At 49.9% G+C, this 15,645-nt stretch overlaps 1 protein-coding gene across 2 annotated transcripts in view; it reads left to right on the top strand.

The window, feature by feature from the left end:
* TLN1 (talin 1) overlaps positions 1–15,645 on the top strand; it is a 407,659-nt gene that overhangs the window by 371,233 nt on the left and 20,781 nt on the right. For both annotated transcript variants that reach the window (XM_030192770.1, XM_030192769.1), the window contains 2 exons: positions 1,289–1,405; positions 14,761–14,946. In XM_030192770.1, coding sequence (XP_030048630.1) covers positions 1,289–1,405; positions 14,761–14,946 — 303 coding nt within the window. The remainder of the gene's footprint in view (positions 1–1,288; positions 1,406–14,760; positions 14,947–15,645) is intronic.

The following is a 15,645-nucleotide window of genomic DNA, read 5'->3' as shown; positions in this document are numbered from 1 at the left end:
CAAGGGTAAAATTTGATGAAGGTGCATAAGAATAGCCATACTGGGTCAGACCAGTGGTTCATCTGGCCCAGTATCCTGTTTTCCAAACGGTGGCCAAGCCCACTGAGAGAGGAGATTTTACCCTCAAGGGTAAACTAGTAAAAATTGGTGCTAGAGCACTGGGTCCCAAACTATGGCTCAGGAGCCGAAATGGGGACGACATGAGTGGCCGGGTCAGAAAAACAGAGCTGCTTCTCCTTGCTTTCAGCCCAGCAGTGGCAGTTGTCAAGGGGACATTCACAGAACCTTTCCCCTCCTCCTGTGTGCACTTCCTGTTATACTGTAACCCATGCAAGACTGCTGGGGTCCATGAGTACACACAGGCCCCGTTCCCTCCTCCTGTGTGACCTTCCTGTTATACTGTAACCCATGCGAGACTGCTGGGGTCCATGAGTACACACAGGCCCCATCCCCTCCTCCTGTGTGACCTTCCTGTTATACTGGAAACCCATGCAGGGTACTAGGATCTGTTAGTGACACCGATACACAGATTCTTGTGCTGACTTCTTTTACTGTAGTTATCACGACCACTTCTGCTTTTGTCCTCATGCTTTGGATAAATGAGGAGAAGGAGGAAGTGACTGAGCTAGGGGAAGGTAGTGGAGGTCTGCTATCTTTTCATTATCATCTGGGGTCATGAGAGTTTTTAAATGGGATCAGAGTGGATGAAAATCAGGGAAGTGCCATCCTTGAAGAACGTCTCCTGCTTCCGTCTTCAAATCTAAGCTAAAAGCCCACCTTTTTGATGCTGCTTTGAACTCCTAACCCCTATTCACTTGTACAGTACCAGTGTCTGTTTTATCATTCTCACCTTAGTACTTTTACTTATTCCTTATTTGTCTGTCCTGATTAGATTGTAAGCTGTGTCAAGCAGGACTCAGTCTTTTCATGTTCAAGTGTACTGCGCTGCGTATGTCTAGTAGCGATATATAAATGATAAGTAGTAGTAGTACATTTCTGGAATCAGGTACGCATAGTATACAGTTAAGAATTTCCTTCCTGACCCCAGAAATGAATTATGAACCAATCCTCCCTGTTTGAATATTTTTACTTACTACTACTACTATTTAGCATTTCTATAGCGCTACAAGGCATACTTGCCATTGAATCGTAGTTAAGGAATTTCACAGAGAGAGAGCTTGTAATATGATACACTTTGGGCTTCCTTTAGTCTCATTCCTTTGCTATATTTTCGTGTATGAGAAGTGCTATGCTGAGTTACACTGTAATTTCTCTTTGGTCCTTGCAGGTGATGGTAACAAACGTAACATCCCTCCTAAAGACAGTAAAGGCTGTGGAGGACGAGGCAACAAAAGGAACCCGCGCCCTCGAGGGTACGATAGAGCACATCCGGCAGGAGTTAGCAGTGAGTATCTGAAGCCTAAAAGGAAGATGGAATGGGCCAGAGGGAAGAGTCCGTAAGTCTGAGTACAAGCATGTATGATAGAGCACATTTAACAAGAGCTTGCAGTGAGTATCTGCTTTTGGGCTAAAAGCAGGGCAGGGGATGGACCAGAGGGGAGACCTAGCAGGTCAGATAAAGCACATCCAGCATAAGTTAACGGTGTATTATCCAGAGCTCAGTAGTAGAGGAAAAAGCTGGGATCTTGAGGCCTAATTGGGAAATGATAAAAAGTTAACCAAAAAAGGGGAACAGCAAAGGAAAAGTTGTACCGTGTAACTTCCTTGAGTGTCCCCTAGACTTTGTACTTTTTAAAAAAGTGAAAAATCTCTTTATGTTTACCCGGTCTACACCACTCGGTATTTTGTAGACATTTATTATATCCCCCCTCAGCCCTCTCTTTTCCAAGCTGGAGTCCTAACCTCTTAAGCTTTTCCTCATATGAAAGGAGTTCCATCCCCTTTATCATTTTGCTTTTCCTTCTTTAAACCGTTTTCTAATTCTGCTGTATATTTTTTAAGAAATGGCAACCAGAATTGCACACTTGGAGTGATACAGAGGCATTATAATTATAATATTTTTTTGTCTTACTTTCCATCCCTTTCTGTCATGAAACACCTAGCCACCTGCCTGGGGTTACCCCGCGGCCACTTAGTCTGTCCCGAGCACAGCTCAGGTCAGCCTGCATCTGCCACTTCTGTATACTAGCACCCTCCTCCTATTGACTAGGTCACAACTGCCTCTGGGTGAGTCTCCCACTCTCAAATTATCCCCAGTGATTTCATGAAAGGAGTAGAAGGATAGCAGAGATCAGAACTCAGGGATGAGATTGGTAGCAGCTGAGACCTACATGTGATGTTAGTCAGGTTAATACTTTCATAGAATAGTATGTTTTGTATGGTTGCTCCAATCTAATGTTGAGGGGAAATCTACTCGAAAAGGACAAGGAAACTACTTTAAAGCAAGAGACTGTCTCAAACTCTACCGCATGGTAGGAGGGAATAAGAAGAAGATTTTGTTAAGCTGAGGGTAGATTATGGGCAGGGGTATAGGGAATAAGTATAAGTACATAAGTACATAAGTAGTGCCATACTGGGAAAGACCAAAGGTCCATCTAGCCCAGCATCCTGTCACCGACAGTGGCCAATCCAGGTCAAGGGCACCTGGCACGCTCCCCAAACGTAAAAACATTCCAGACAAGTTATACCTAAAAATGCGGAATTTTTCCAAGTCCATTTAATAGCGGTCTATGGACTTGTCCTTTAGGAATCTATCTAACCCCTTTTTAAACTCCGTCAAGCTAACCGCCCGTACCACGTTCTCCGGCAATGAATTCCAGAGTCTAATTACACGTTGGGTGAAGAAAAATTTCTCCGATTCGTTTTAAATTTACCACACTGTAGCTTCAACTCATGCCCTCTAGTCCTAGTATTTTTGGATAGCGTGAACAGTCGCTTCACATCCACCCGATCCATTCCACTCATTATTTATACACTTCTATCATATCTCCCCTCAGCCTGTCTCTTCTCCAAGCTGAAAAGCCCTAGCCTTCTCAGCCTCTCTTCATAGGAAAGTCGTCCCATCCCCACTATCATTTTCGTCGCCCTTCGCTGTACCTTTTCCAATTCTACTATATCTTTTTTGGAGATACGGAGACCAGTACTGAACACAATACTCCAGGTGCGGTCGCACCATGGAGCGATACAACGGCATTATAACATCCGCACACCTGGACTCCATACCCTTCCTAATAACACCCAACATTCTATTCGCTTTCCTAGCCGCAGCAGCACACTGAGCCGAAGGTTTCAGCGTATCATCGACGACGACACCCAGATCCCTTTCTTGCTCCGTAACTCCTAACGCGGAACCTTGCCAGACGTAGCTATATTCGGGTTCCTCTTACCCACATGCATCACTTTGCACTTGTCAACATTGAACTTCATCTGCCACTTGCACGCCCATTCTCCCAGTCTCGCAAGGTCCTCCTGTAATCGTTCACATTCCTCCTGCGACTTGACGACCCTGAATAATTTGTGTCATCGGCGAATTTAATTACCTCACTAGTTATTCCCATCTCTAGTCATTTATAAATACATTAAAAAGCAACGGACCCAGCACAGACCCCTGCGGGACCCCACTAACTACCCTCCTCCACTGAGAATACTGGCCACGCATCCTACTCTCTGCTTCCTATCTTTCAACCGTTCTTAATCCATAATGAATACCCTACCTCCGAGGTATGTTCTCCGAGGACAAGCAGGCTGCTTGTTCTCACTGATGGGTGACGTCCACGGCAGCCCCTCCAATCGGAAACTTCTCTAGCAAAGTCCTTTGCTAGTCCTCGCGCGCCCGCGCGCACACGCGCATGCGCGACCGTCTTCCCGCCCGAAACCGGCTCGAGCCGGCCAGTCTTCTTTCGTCCGCACTCGGTACGGCTGTGTTTTTGTCGTGTCGAGCCCCGGAGAGTCGACCTCGCGCGTCCGTTTTAAAGATAGACGTGTTTTTTCTTCGGAAAAGTTCTAAATTTGTTCGGGAAGTGCTCAGAAAACCCCCTTGGGTTTCGTTTGCCCCTTCCCGTGTTTCCAGTTTTTGCCCCGGTAAGTTTTCTTTCGTCGTCGGGGTAGGCCTCTTTTCGGCCTCGGTCGAGATTTTCTCCCTTAAAGTTTTGGTGCTCCAAATTCGTCATTTCGGATTTTGATTTCGCCGGCGTGATTTTTCCGCCCATGACATCGAAGCCTTCCAGCGGCTTCAAGAAGTGCACCCAGTGCGCCCGGGTAATCTCGCTCACTGATAGGCACTCTTCGTGTCTTCAGTGTCTGGGGGCCGAGCACCGTCCTCAGAACTGTAGTCTGTGTTCCCTGTTACAAAGGCGGACTCAGGTAGCGAGATTGGCCCAGTGGAACGTTTTGTTCTCGGGCTCTTCGTCGGCATCGGCACCGGGGTCATCGTGTGCATCGACGTCATCAGCGTCCAGACCTTCATCCTTGGCCGCCAGTGCATCGAGTGCATCGAGGCATCGGCCCTCTGCATCGGCGCCGAGACATCGGATAGCTGCATCGACGTCGGTGGTACCGGGACCTCGTCTCCTGATGTCGTCGGACGGTGGTGCATCGGGTGGAGTGCAGGTGAGGGCTGTCCATTACCCTGCTGGTGGTGGTGAGCCTTCGGGTGGGTCTCCCCCTACCCTGAGGGCTCCTGCGGTACAGCCCCCCCGGGATCGACCTGCTTCGACCTCGGCCCTGAGGAAGCGACGGATGGATTCTACGTCCTCCTCGTCGGTGCCGGGGAGCTCCGGTGACATGCTTCGGAAGAAGTCGAAGAAGCATCTACACCGGTCTCCTCCCCCGCGTCGGCACCGAGAGCTCTGGGTCGCCGAGGGAGTCGGCACCCAGCAGGCATCGGCACCGAGAGGACCGCTCACCCTCTGTTCAGGAGGTGTCGATGCGCTCCACTCTGGACAGCCCGACCAGCCTCCACGCCCGGAACAGGTTCTGACGTCGACGCCTTGCATCGCCTCCCTGCCTTTCTCTCTGCAGCCGCTCTGAAAGAGAGCCTCCGGGCCGTTCGCCCAGAGATTCTGGGAGAGCTGTTGTGCCCTGACCTCTCGCGGTACCGGCGGTGCTTGCGCATCCGGTACCGTCCGAGCGTGGCGCCGGCTGGCCCATCGCCCGGGGTGAGGGTCCCGACGTCGGTACCCGCCGTGCGGTGCCGACTGCGGCCACCTCCCAGGAGGGCTCCCCGACTACGTCGGCGGAGGGAGCTTCGCCGATGCGGGCAAGGGAGTCTACCTCTCGACGCCCCCATCGTGGACGTGGCTCCATGGAGTCGAGCCGGGCGAGGTTGCAGACACAGGTCCGTGAACTTGTGTCTGACACCGAGGGTGAGGCCTCGTGGGAAGAAGAAGAAGACCCCAGATATTTCTCTGACGAGGAGTCTGAGGGTCTTCCTTCTGATCCCACTCCCTCTCCTGAAAGACAGCTTTCTCCTCCCGAGAGTCTGTCTTTTGCTTCCTTTGTCCGGGAGATGTCTACGGCCATCCCCTTCCCGGTGGTTGTGGAGGACGAGCCCAGGGCTGAAATGTTTGAGCTCCTGGACTATCCTTCTCCACCTAAGGAAGCGTCCACTGTTCCCTTGCACCATGTCCTGAACAAGACATTGCTTGCGAACTGGACCAAGCCATTAAGTAATCCCGACATTCCCAAGAAGATCGAGTCCCAGTACCGGATCCATGGGGACCCAGAGCTGATGCGCACTCAGTTGCCTCACGACTCTGGAGTTGTGGATCTGGCCCTAAAGAAGGCTAAGAGTTCTAGGGAGCATGCTTCGGCGCCCCCGGGCAAAGACTCTAGAACCTTAGACTCCTTTGGGAGGAAGGCCTACCATTCCTCTATGCTCGTGGCCAAAATTCAGTCTTACCAGCTCTACACGAGCATACACATGCGGAACAATGTGCGGCAGTTGGCGGGCTTGGTTGATGCTCTCCCCCCTGAGCAAGCCAAGCCTTTTCAGGAGGTGGTCAGGCAGCTGAAGGCGTGCAGAAAATTCCTGGCCAGAGTGGTGTATGACACCTTTGATGTTGCGTCCAGGGCCGCTGCTCAAGGTGTGGTGATGCGCAGGCTCTCATGGCTGCGTGCTTCCGACCTGGAAAATAGACTCCAGCAGCGGATTGCGGACTCGCCTTGCCGTGCGGACAATATTTTTGGAGAGAAAGTCGAGCAGGTGGTAGAGCATCTCCACCAGCGGGATACCGCATTCGACAAGTTCTCCCGCCGGCAGCCTTCAGCATCTACCTCTACAGGTAGAAGATTTTTTGGGGGAAGGAGGACTGTTCCCTACTCTTCTGGCAAGCGTAGGTACAACCCTCCTTCTCGACAGCCTGCGGCCCAGGCTAAGCCCCAGCGCGCTCGCTCTCGTCAGCAGCGTGCGCCTCAGCAAGGCCCCGCGGCTCCCCAGCAAAAGCAAGGGGCGAGCTTTTGACTGGCTCCAGCAGAGCATAGCCGACATCCAAGTGTCAGTGCCGGGCGACCTGCCGGTCGGGGGGAGGTTGAAAGCTTTTCACCAAAGGTGGCCTCTCATAACCTCCGATCAGTGGGTTCTACAAATAGTCCGGCAAGGATACACCCTCAATTTGGCCTCAAAACTTCCAAATTGTCCACCGGGAGCTCAATCCTATAGCTTCCAGCACAAGCAGGTACTTGCAGAGGAACTCTCCGCCCTTCTCAGCGCCAATGCGGTCGAGCCCGTGCCATCCGGGCAGAAGGGCTGGGATTCTATTCCAGGTACTTCCTTGTGGAAAAGAAAACAGGGGGGATGCGTCCTATCCTAGACCTAAGGGCCCTGAACAAATATCTCGTAAAAGAAAAGTTCAGGATGCTTTCCCTGGGCACCCTTCTCCCCATGATTCAGCAAAACGATTGGCTATGCTCTCTGGACTTGAAGGATGCCTACACACACATCCCGATACTGCCAGCTCACAGACAGTATCTGCGATTTCAGTTGGGCACACGCCACTTCCAGTACTGTGTGCTACCCTTTGGGCTCGCCTCTGCGCCCAGGGTGTTCACAAAGTGCCTAGCTGTAGTAGCAGCGGCACTTCGCAGGCTGGGGGTGCACGTGTTCCCATATCTCGACGATTGGCTGGTGAAGAACACATCCGAGGCAGGAGCCCTGCAGTCCATGCAGATGACTATTCGCCTCCTGGAGCTACTGGGGTTTGTGATAAATTATCCAAAGTCCCATCTTCTCCCAGTACAGAAACTCGAATTCATAGGAGCCCTGCTGGATTCTCGGACGGCTCGCGCCTATCTCCCAGAGACGAGGGCCAACAACTTGTTGTCCCTCGTCTCGCGGGTGCGAGCGTCCCAGCAGATCACAGCTCGGCAGATGTTGAGATTGCTGGGCCACATGGCCTCCACAGTTCATGTGACTCCCATGGCCCGTCTTCACATGAGATCTGCTCAATGGACCCTAGCCTCTCAGTGGTATCAGGCTGCTGGGGGTCTAGAAGACGTGATCCACCTGTCCACGAGTTTTCTCGAATCCCTGTATTGGTGGACAATCTGGTCCAATTTGACTCTGGGACGTCCTTTCCAAATTCCTCAGCCACAAAAAGTGCTGACAACGGATGCGTCTCTCCTGGGATGGGGAGCTCATGTCGATGGGCTTCACACCCAAGGAAGCTGGTCCCTCCAGGAACGCGGTCTACAGATCAATCTCCTGGAGTTGCGAGCGATCTGGAACGCTCTGAAGGCTTTCAGAGATCGGCTGTCCCATCAAATTTTCCAAATTCAGACAGACAACCAGGTTGCCATGTACTATGTCAACAAGCAGGGGGGCACCGGATCTCGCCCCCTGTGTCAGGAAGCCGTCAGCATGTGGCTCTGGGCTCGCCGTCCTCGGCATGGTGCTCCAAGCCACATATCTGGCAGGCGTAAACAACGGTCTGGCCGACAGACTGAGCAGGATTATGCAACCTCACGAGTGGTCGCTCAACTCCAGAGTGGTGCGCCAGATCTTCCAAGCGTGGGGCACCCCCTTGGTGGATCTCTTCGCATCTCGAGTGAACCACAAAGTCCCTCAGTTCTGTTCCAGGCTTCAGGCCCCCGGCAGACTGGCATCGGATGCCTTCCTCCTGGATTGGGGGGAGGGCCTGCTGTATGCTTATCTCCATTATGCTTATCCTCCATTCCTCTGGTGGGGAAGACTTTGTTGAAACTCAAACAAGACCGAGGCACCATGATTCTGATTGCTCCTTTTTGGCCGCGTCAGATCTGGTTCCCCCTTCTTCTGGAGTTATCCTCAGAAGAACCGTGGAGATTGGAGTGTTGTCCGACCCTCATCACGCAGGATAAGGGGCTCTCTTGCATCCCAGCCTCCGGTCCCTGGCTCCTCACGGCCTGTATTTTGAGAGCGTAGACTTTGCCTCTTTGGTCCTGTCAGAGGGTGTCTCCCGCGTCTTGCTTGCTTCCAGGAAAGATTCCACTAAGAGGAGTTACTTCTTTCTGTGGAGGAGGTTTGCCGTCTGGTGTGACAGCAAGGCCCTAGCTCCTCGCTCTTGTCCTACACAGACCCTGCTCGAATACCTTCTGCACTTGTCTGAGTCTGGTCTCAAGACCAACTCTGTAAGAGTTCACCTTAGCGCAATCAGTGCATACCATTACCATGTGGGAGGTAAGCCGATCTCAGGACAGCCTTTAGTTGTTCGCTTCATGAGAGGTTGCTTTTGTCAAAGCCCCCTGTCAAGCCTCCTACAGTGTCATGGGATCTCAATGTCGTTCTCACCCAGCTGATGAACACCTCCTTTTGAGCCACTGAATTCCTGCCATCTGAAGTACTTGACCTGGAAGGTCATTTTCTTGGTGGCAGTTACTTCAGCTACGTAGAGTCAGTGAGCTTCAGGCCCTGGTAGCCCAGGCCCCTTACACCAAATTTCATCATAACAGAGTAGTCCTCCGCACTCACCCTAAGTTCCTGCCAAAGGTCGTGTCGGAGTTCCATCTGAAACCAGTCATTGTCTTGCCAACATTCTTTCCCCGTCCTCATTCCTGCCCTGCTGAACGTCAGCTGCACACATTGGACTGCAAGAGAGCATTGGCCTTCTACCTGGAGCGGACACAGCCCCACAGACAGTCCGACCAATTGTTTGTTTCTTTGATCCCAATAGGAGGGGAGTGGCTGTAGGGAAACGCACCATATCAATTGGCTAGCAGATTGCATTTCCTTCACTTACGCCCAGGCGGGGCTGGCTCTTGAGGGTCATGTCACGGCTCATAATGTTAGAGCCATGGCTGCGTCGGTAGCCCACTTGAAGTCAGCCTCCATTGAAGAAATTTGCAAAGCTGCGACGTGGGTCATCCTGTCCACAACATTCACATCTCATTACTGCCTGCAGCAGGATACCCGACGCGACAGTCAGGTTTCCTTCAGAACCTGTTTGGGCTTTAGGATCCACTCCACTCCCCGAGGGCCCTGTTTGTTCTGTTCCAGGCTGCACTCTCAGTTAGTTGGTAAATTTTTTAGGTCAATCTCAGTTATGTCCTCGCCATTGCGAGGCCCAATTGACCATGGTTGTTGTTTTGAGTGAGCCTGGGGGCTAGGGATACCCCATCAGTGAGAACAAGCAGCCTGCTTGTCCTCGGAGAAAGCGAATGCTACATACCTGTAGAAGGTATTCTCCGAGGACAGCAGGCTGATTGTTCTCACAAACCCGCCCGCCTCCCCTTTGGAGTTGTGTCTTCCCTTGAAGTATATTGTCTTGCTACATACTGGACTGGCCGGCTCAAGCCGGTTTCGGGCGGGAAGACGGCCGCGCATGCGCGCGGGCGCGCGAGGACTAGCAAAGGACTTTGCTAGAGAAGTTTCCGATTGGAGGGGCTGCCGTGGACGTCACCCATCAGTGAGAACAATCAGCCTGCTGTCCTTGGAGAATACCTTCTACAGGTATGTAGCATTCGCTTTACTAAGAAATGAAGGAACGCTTGCATTGAAAACTTGTTTTCAACCAAAGAAAGGGACCCTGAAACGTTCCCAATGGGCTTGAAAATCCATTCCTTGGTGGTATGGATAGGAGGTTGTCTGTCCGCGTTCCTGGAGAATGGACCCAGATCATTTCTGACTAGTGGGTTCTGAATGTAGTCGGGAATGGCTAGAAAGCTGGAATTTTCCTGGCCATTGCTAATTGCCATGTCACTCTCTGGCTAAGCAGGGCGACAATTCAGGCCATATTTCAACACTCAGCACAGTAGTTCCTGTCCCACCTCAGGACAAGAGGAAAGGCCACTAGTCCATTTGTTTTATTGTGCCATAAAAGGAAGGTTCCTTCTTGCCTATTTTAGACCTGAAGGCAGTGAGCCAGGCCGTGCGAGTTGGTGATTTCAGGATGGAGACCCTGAAGTTGATCACTTTGGGAATGGTGGTATGAAAGCTTCTCATGATGTTGGACCTAAAGTAGGGGCCCATCTACATGTTCCCATTTGAGAGCTTCACCAGAAGTTTATCAGGTTCATGGTTCTGGGTCAATATTCCAGGTGCTCCCCTTTGGCTTGACCATGGTGATAGCTGTGGCTCTAAGGAAAAGGGTGTGTTGGTCCCATCCTTACTTAGACAACTGGCTGATCAGAGCTTGGTCAGAAAAGGAGAGTATCACTGCTCAGGTGGTCCAGAAGTTGGAGACAGTCAGGTGGATGATCATTGTCAGCAAAAGCCACTTGAACCTGTCACAGAGCCTGAGTATCTAGGGGCTCATTTTGATACCCGCCTAGGGAAAGCTTCAAGAGAAATGCAATTCCTGGGAGTCAAGAAGTTGCCATGAGCCTGGGATTGTGCTGTGGGCTCGATCCTACATGTATCATTTGCATTCGTCCCTTTTATCTTGGTGGTTTCAAAAACACCACAGCTATAAAATCTGCCTCCCCTAGAAGGAGGAGGCCAGATCCAGTTTGAGGTGCTGATTGCCTCGTGGAACCTGTCGAAGGGGATGCCCTTGGAGTAGCTGCAGTGGGTGATCTTTACCACAGACGACAGCATTTTTGACTGGAGAGCCCATTATCTAGTGAAGGTGGATGCAGATGGAGGCATGGTGGGGGTCAATCAACTGCCTGGATTCAAGGGCCATCAGGAGAGTCCTGGTCTCCTTCTGCATCCTGGTGCATGGTAAAGTCTCGTATTCCAGACAGTGCCATGGTGTCTGTTGGCAGGGAGGCACAAAGAGTCAGGCCCTGATGATTGAAGCATCATTACTATTCTGGTGGGAAGAGCAAGACCTGCTCAGCAGGGCATAAAGCAGGGACTGAGAATTTCCAGGTGGACTATTGAAGCAGGAATTCTCTGGATTTTAGAGAATAGGCATTGTCTTTGACGGTTTTTGCCAAGATCACCAGCTGGTGGGGCAGGCCAGTGATGGACTTAATGGTGTTGGGAAGGAACGGAAACTCTGGATGCTGTTCTTCAGGAGTGGTCAACGATAAACCTTCTCTGTTTTTTCTCTGTGACTGTTGTTAGGACATGACTTGCAGAGAGAGGCAATGTATCCAGCGCTGCTAGTGCTGGTGGCTGCAAACTGGCCATAGCACTCACGCACACATGGTGCACCTTCAGGTAGAGGAGGGCATGAAACTTTCGCCCAGAAGTGGTTTGCTTCGTCAAGGATCCGTGCTCATGGATGATCTGTCTCCCTTCATTTTTTTATGGCTCAGCTCTTGAGAGGATGCATTTTTGAGGCACAATGGCTCTGCAGAGCCAGTGATTTCCACATTCCTATCAGCACAGAAGCATTCCACCTCCTTGGCTTATGCTAGAGTCTGGTGGATTTTTGAGAGCTGGTGTGACAGACGAGCAGTCTCTCCTTTTTGTGCCTTTGTGACCCACATTTTTTTTTTATCAGTACATTTTTATTGAAAGCAATCAATTGTATACTAATCATCATAGCAACAATCAACTTCAATATAAAATATAACAGCAAAACTAAATCCATAAATCCCCCTACACAATAGAAACATTTCTTATAAGTGAGTCCCGTTCTTCAGGACCCGCTCTCTTCAACTATTAAGCCCCCCCCCCCCCCCCCCCCCCCAAAATCACCACTAGGTGAATCCACTCCTCGTGAACTATATCAAATTTGATTTGTCCATAAGTTTTTTCCGTTCTCCTAGTCGCAGGTGTTTTCATGGGAGACCTGGGATTTCTCATCATTCTTTTGGGAAGAGCATTTGTATGTGTTCACTTTGATACAGGAATACTGGGGAGCTGTGGCTCCACAGTGGCTAATACATCATAGTAACATAGTAGATGACAGCAGAAAAAGACCTGCACGGTCCCATCCAGTCTGCCCAACAAGATAACTCATATGTGGCTAATTTTGTGTATACCCTACTTTGATTTGTACCTGTGTTCTCAGGGCACAGACCGTATAAGTCTGCCCAGCACTATCCCCGCCTCCCAACCACCAGCCCCGCCTCAGACCGTATAAGTCTGCCCAGCACTATCCCCGCCTCCCAACCACCATCCCGCTTCCCACCACCGCTCTGGCACTGACCGTATAAGTCTGCCCAGCACTATCCCCGCCTCCCAACCACCAGCCCCGCCTCAGACCGTATAAGTCTGCCCAGCACTATCCCCGCCTCCCAACCACCAGTCCCGCTTCCCACCACCGGCTCTGGCACTGACCGTATAAGTCTGCCCAGCACTATCCCCGCCTCCCAACCACCAGCCCCGCCTCAGACCGTATAAGTCTGCCCAGCACTATCCCCGCCTCCCAACCACCAGTCCCGCTTCCCACCACCGGCTCTGGCACTGACCGTATAGTCTGCCCAGCACTATCCCCGCCTCCCAACCACCAGCCCCCGCCTCAGACCGGTATAAGTTTGCCCAGCACTATCCCCGCCTCCCAACCACCAGCCCCGCCTCCCGATCTTGACTAAGCTCCTGAGGATCCATTCCTTCTGCACAGGATTCCTTTATGCTTATCCCACGCTGTTTGAATTCCGTTAACCATTTTCATTTCCACCACCTCCCACGGGAGAGCATTCCAAGCATCCACTACTTCCGTGAAAAAATACTTCCTAACATTTTTCTTGTGTCTGCCCCCCTTCAATCTCATTTCATGTCCTCATCGTTCTACCACCTTCCCATCTCTGGAAAGGTTCGTTTGCGGATTAATACCTTTCAAATATTTGAACGTCTGTATCATATCACTCCTGCTTCTCCTTCCTCCAGAGTATACATGTTTAAGTTCAGAAAGTCTCTCATCAGAGCTCTACAGCTCTCTGTCCTCAATCTGCTGGTTGATGAGCAGAATCCACATGTTCTGGACTGGTTTGGATGGACTCGAGGAAATAAAATCATCAGTTAAAACTACCTTTTTCATTTCTCTCCTGTCTGTTCAGCCCTACATAAATTTCAGGAAACTATTAAAAACAAACCTGTTCAGTAAGGCCAACGTAATAACCTGGTTACCTGCGACATAACGAAACTAAAAACAGTAATAGACATTTCCAAACTTTCCTATTCCTCTCTAAGTTCCCCTAATGTATCTAGCATGCATGAACTTTCTCCTACCACAATATCACCTTGTATTTGTTCATTCCGTAACTGGCAAACGCCGTTACAAGTATTATGTAAGCCACATTGAGCCTGCAAATAGGTGGGAAAATGTGGGATACAAATGTAACAAATAATAATACCCTTCCACAAAGTACTCCAGCCTTTCTCTTTGAAACCTCACCTTCCTATATTCCCTCTCTTCACGCATTGTGTCCATCACTTTATTTGATTTGATTTCTTATATAACTGTCTGCAAGCCCGAAGCTGTCAAAGCGCTGTACATTCAGATACACTAGGTATTTTTCTGTTCCTGGAGGGCTCAGAATCTGAGTTTGTACTTGAGGCAACGAGGAGTTAAGTGACTTGCCGAACATTACAAGGAGCTGAAGTAGGATTGGAACTGGGCTCCCCTGGTTCCATCTCACTACTCCTCCCACTTTACACAATCTTTTTATGTCCTATATAGTCTCCTTCCTCCATCACTCCTACACGCATGTGTAGGATGACGGATGAGGGGAGATATGATTGAGGTCTACAAATCCTGAGTGGTGTAGAAGTAAATCTACTTTTACTCGTTCCAAAAGTACAAAGACTAGGGGACACTCAATGAAATTATATGGAAATACTTTTAAAACAAATGGAAGGACATGTTTTTTTCACATCAATGAATAGTTAAGCTCTGGAACTCTTTGCTGGAGGTGGTAGAGGGTGATAACAGCGGTTAGCGTATTGGGTTTAAAAAAGGTTTGGACAAATTCCTGGAGGAAAAGTCCATAGTCTGTATTGAGACAGACTTGGGAAGCAACTGGCTTGCCCAGGGATTTGTTGTAAGGAGTGTTGCCACGATTTGGGTTTCTTCTGCCAGGTACTTGTGACCTGGCTTGTCCACTGTTTGGAAAACAGGATAGTGGGCTAGATGGACCATTGGTCTGACCCAGTATGGCTACTCATGTTCTTATGTTAGACAGGTTCCTGGAGGAAAAGTCTTTAGTCTGCTATTGAGACAGACATGGGAAGGAACTGCTTGCTCTGGGATTTGTGGTATGGAGTGTTGCCACGATTTGGGTTTCTGCCAGGTACTTGTGACCTGGCTTGTCCACTGTTTGTAAAACAGGATACTGGGCTAGATGACCATTGGTCTGACCCAGTATGGCTACTCTTATATATGCTACTCTCTCCCTTATAACGTGGAGAAACCTGTTTACCCTGTCTCTCCTGTGTTTTCTCCTCACCCTCTCCCTGTACTATACTGTCTTCTAATTTCCCATGTCCATCAGGTGTTCAGCTCTCAGGATCCACCTCCAAAGACCTCAACCCCTGAGAATTTCATCCGTATGACCAAAGGCATCACCATGGCAACAGCGAAGGCTGTGGCTGCTGGAAACTCCTGTCGGCAAGAGGATGTTATTGCTACAGCAAACTTGAGCCGCAGAGCCATCGCAGACATGCTACATGCATGTAAGGTGAGAACTTCACATGTTTAGTTTGTATTGTTTTATATTTTACAAGCCCTTATTATTTGTGTTTGTCTTGTCCTTTTATGTTGTTTTTTTGTATTTCATTTATTATGTAAATGTCTTTGGTATTTAGTTCATTTATTTTATGACATTTATATCCTTCATTAGCCCGAGTAGAACTCATGTTCAATGTGGCTTATATATCAATTAGAAAAGTATGAACATGTTCAAAACATACTAACAGAAAGTAAAATACATCATATAACGTTAGACCAGTAAAACTTTGAGTTAGGAACAGATGTAATTAAATACTTACGCACAGATGAACGAAAGCCCAGTTCCAAACAGTGCTCTAAAAATACCGCTGGACCAGTTCGGGACTTTATCGCCCCTATGATCAGAGATAATAGCATGCAAATTTATGCCCACTATTATCTCTGATCATAGGGTAAAGTGTGGCACAATCCTCCCACACTTGTTTGACAGGTCCGGGCTGTCAAACGCCCAGACCTCTCAAACACAGGGGCTGGAGGTTCGTGGGGCCACCAGACCCCCTGAAACAGCAAGACCCTGGTGGCCTAGTATCCCCACTGAACCCCTGTTCCTGCTTCTGCGGGGGGGGGGGGGGGGGGGGGGAGATTTCTGTTGGGGGAATGGGGTACCTTCTAGCATTAACAAATGCATATACATAACCTTCAAAAAGAA

The sequence above is a fragment of the Microcaecilia unicolor genome, chromosome 2, assembly GCF_901765095.1.
Source record: "Microcaecilia unicolor chromosome 2, aMicUni1.1, whole genome shotgun sequence".
Taxonomy (NCBI): Eukaryota; Metazoa; Chordata; class Amphibia; order Gymnophiona; family Siphonopidae; genus Microcaecilia; species Microcaecilia unicolor.
This window is presented reverse-complemented; position numbering and strand designations above follow the sequence as displayed.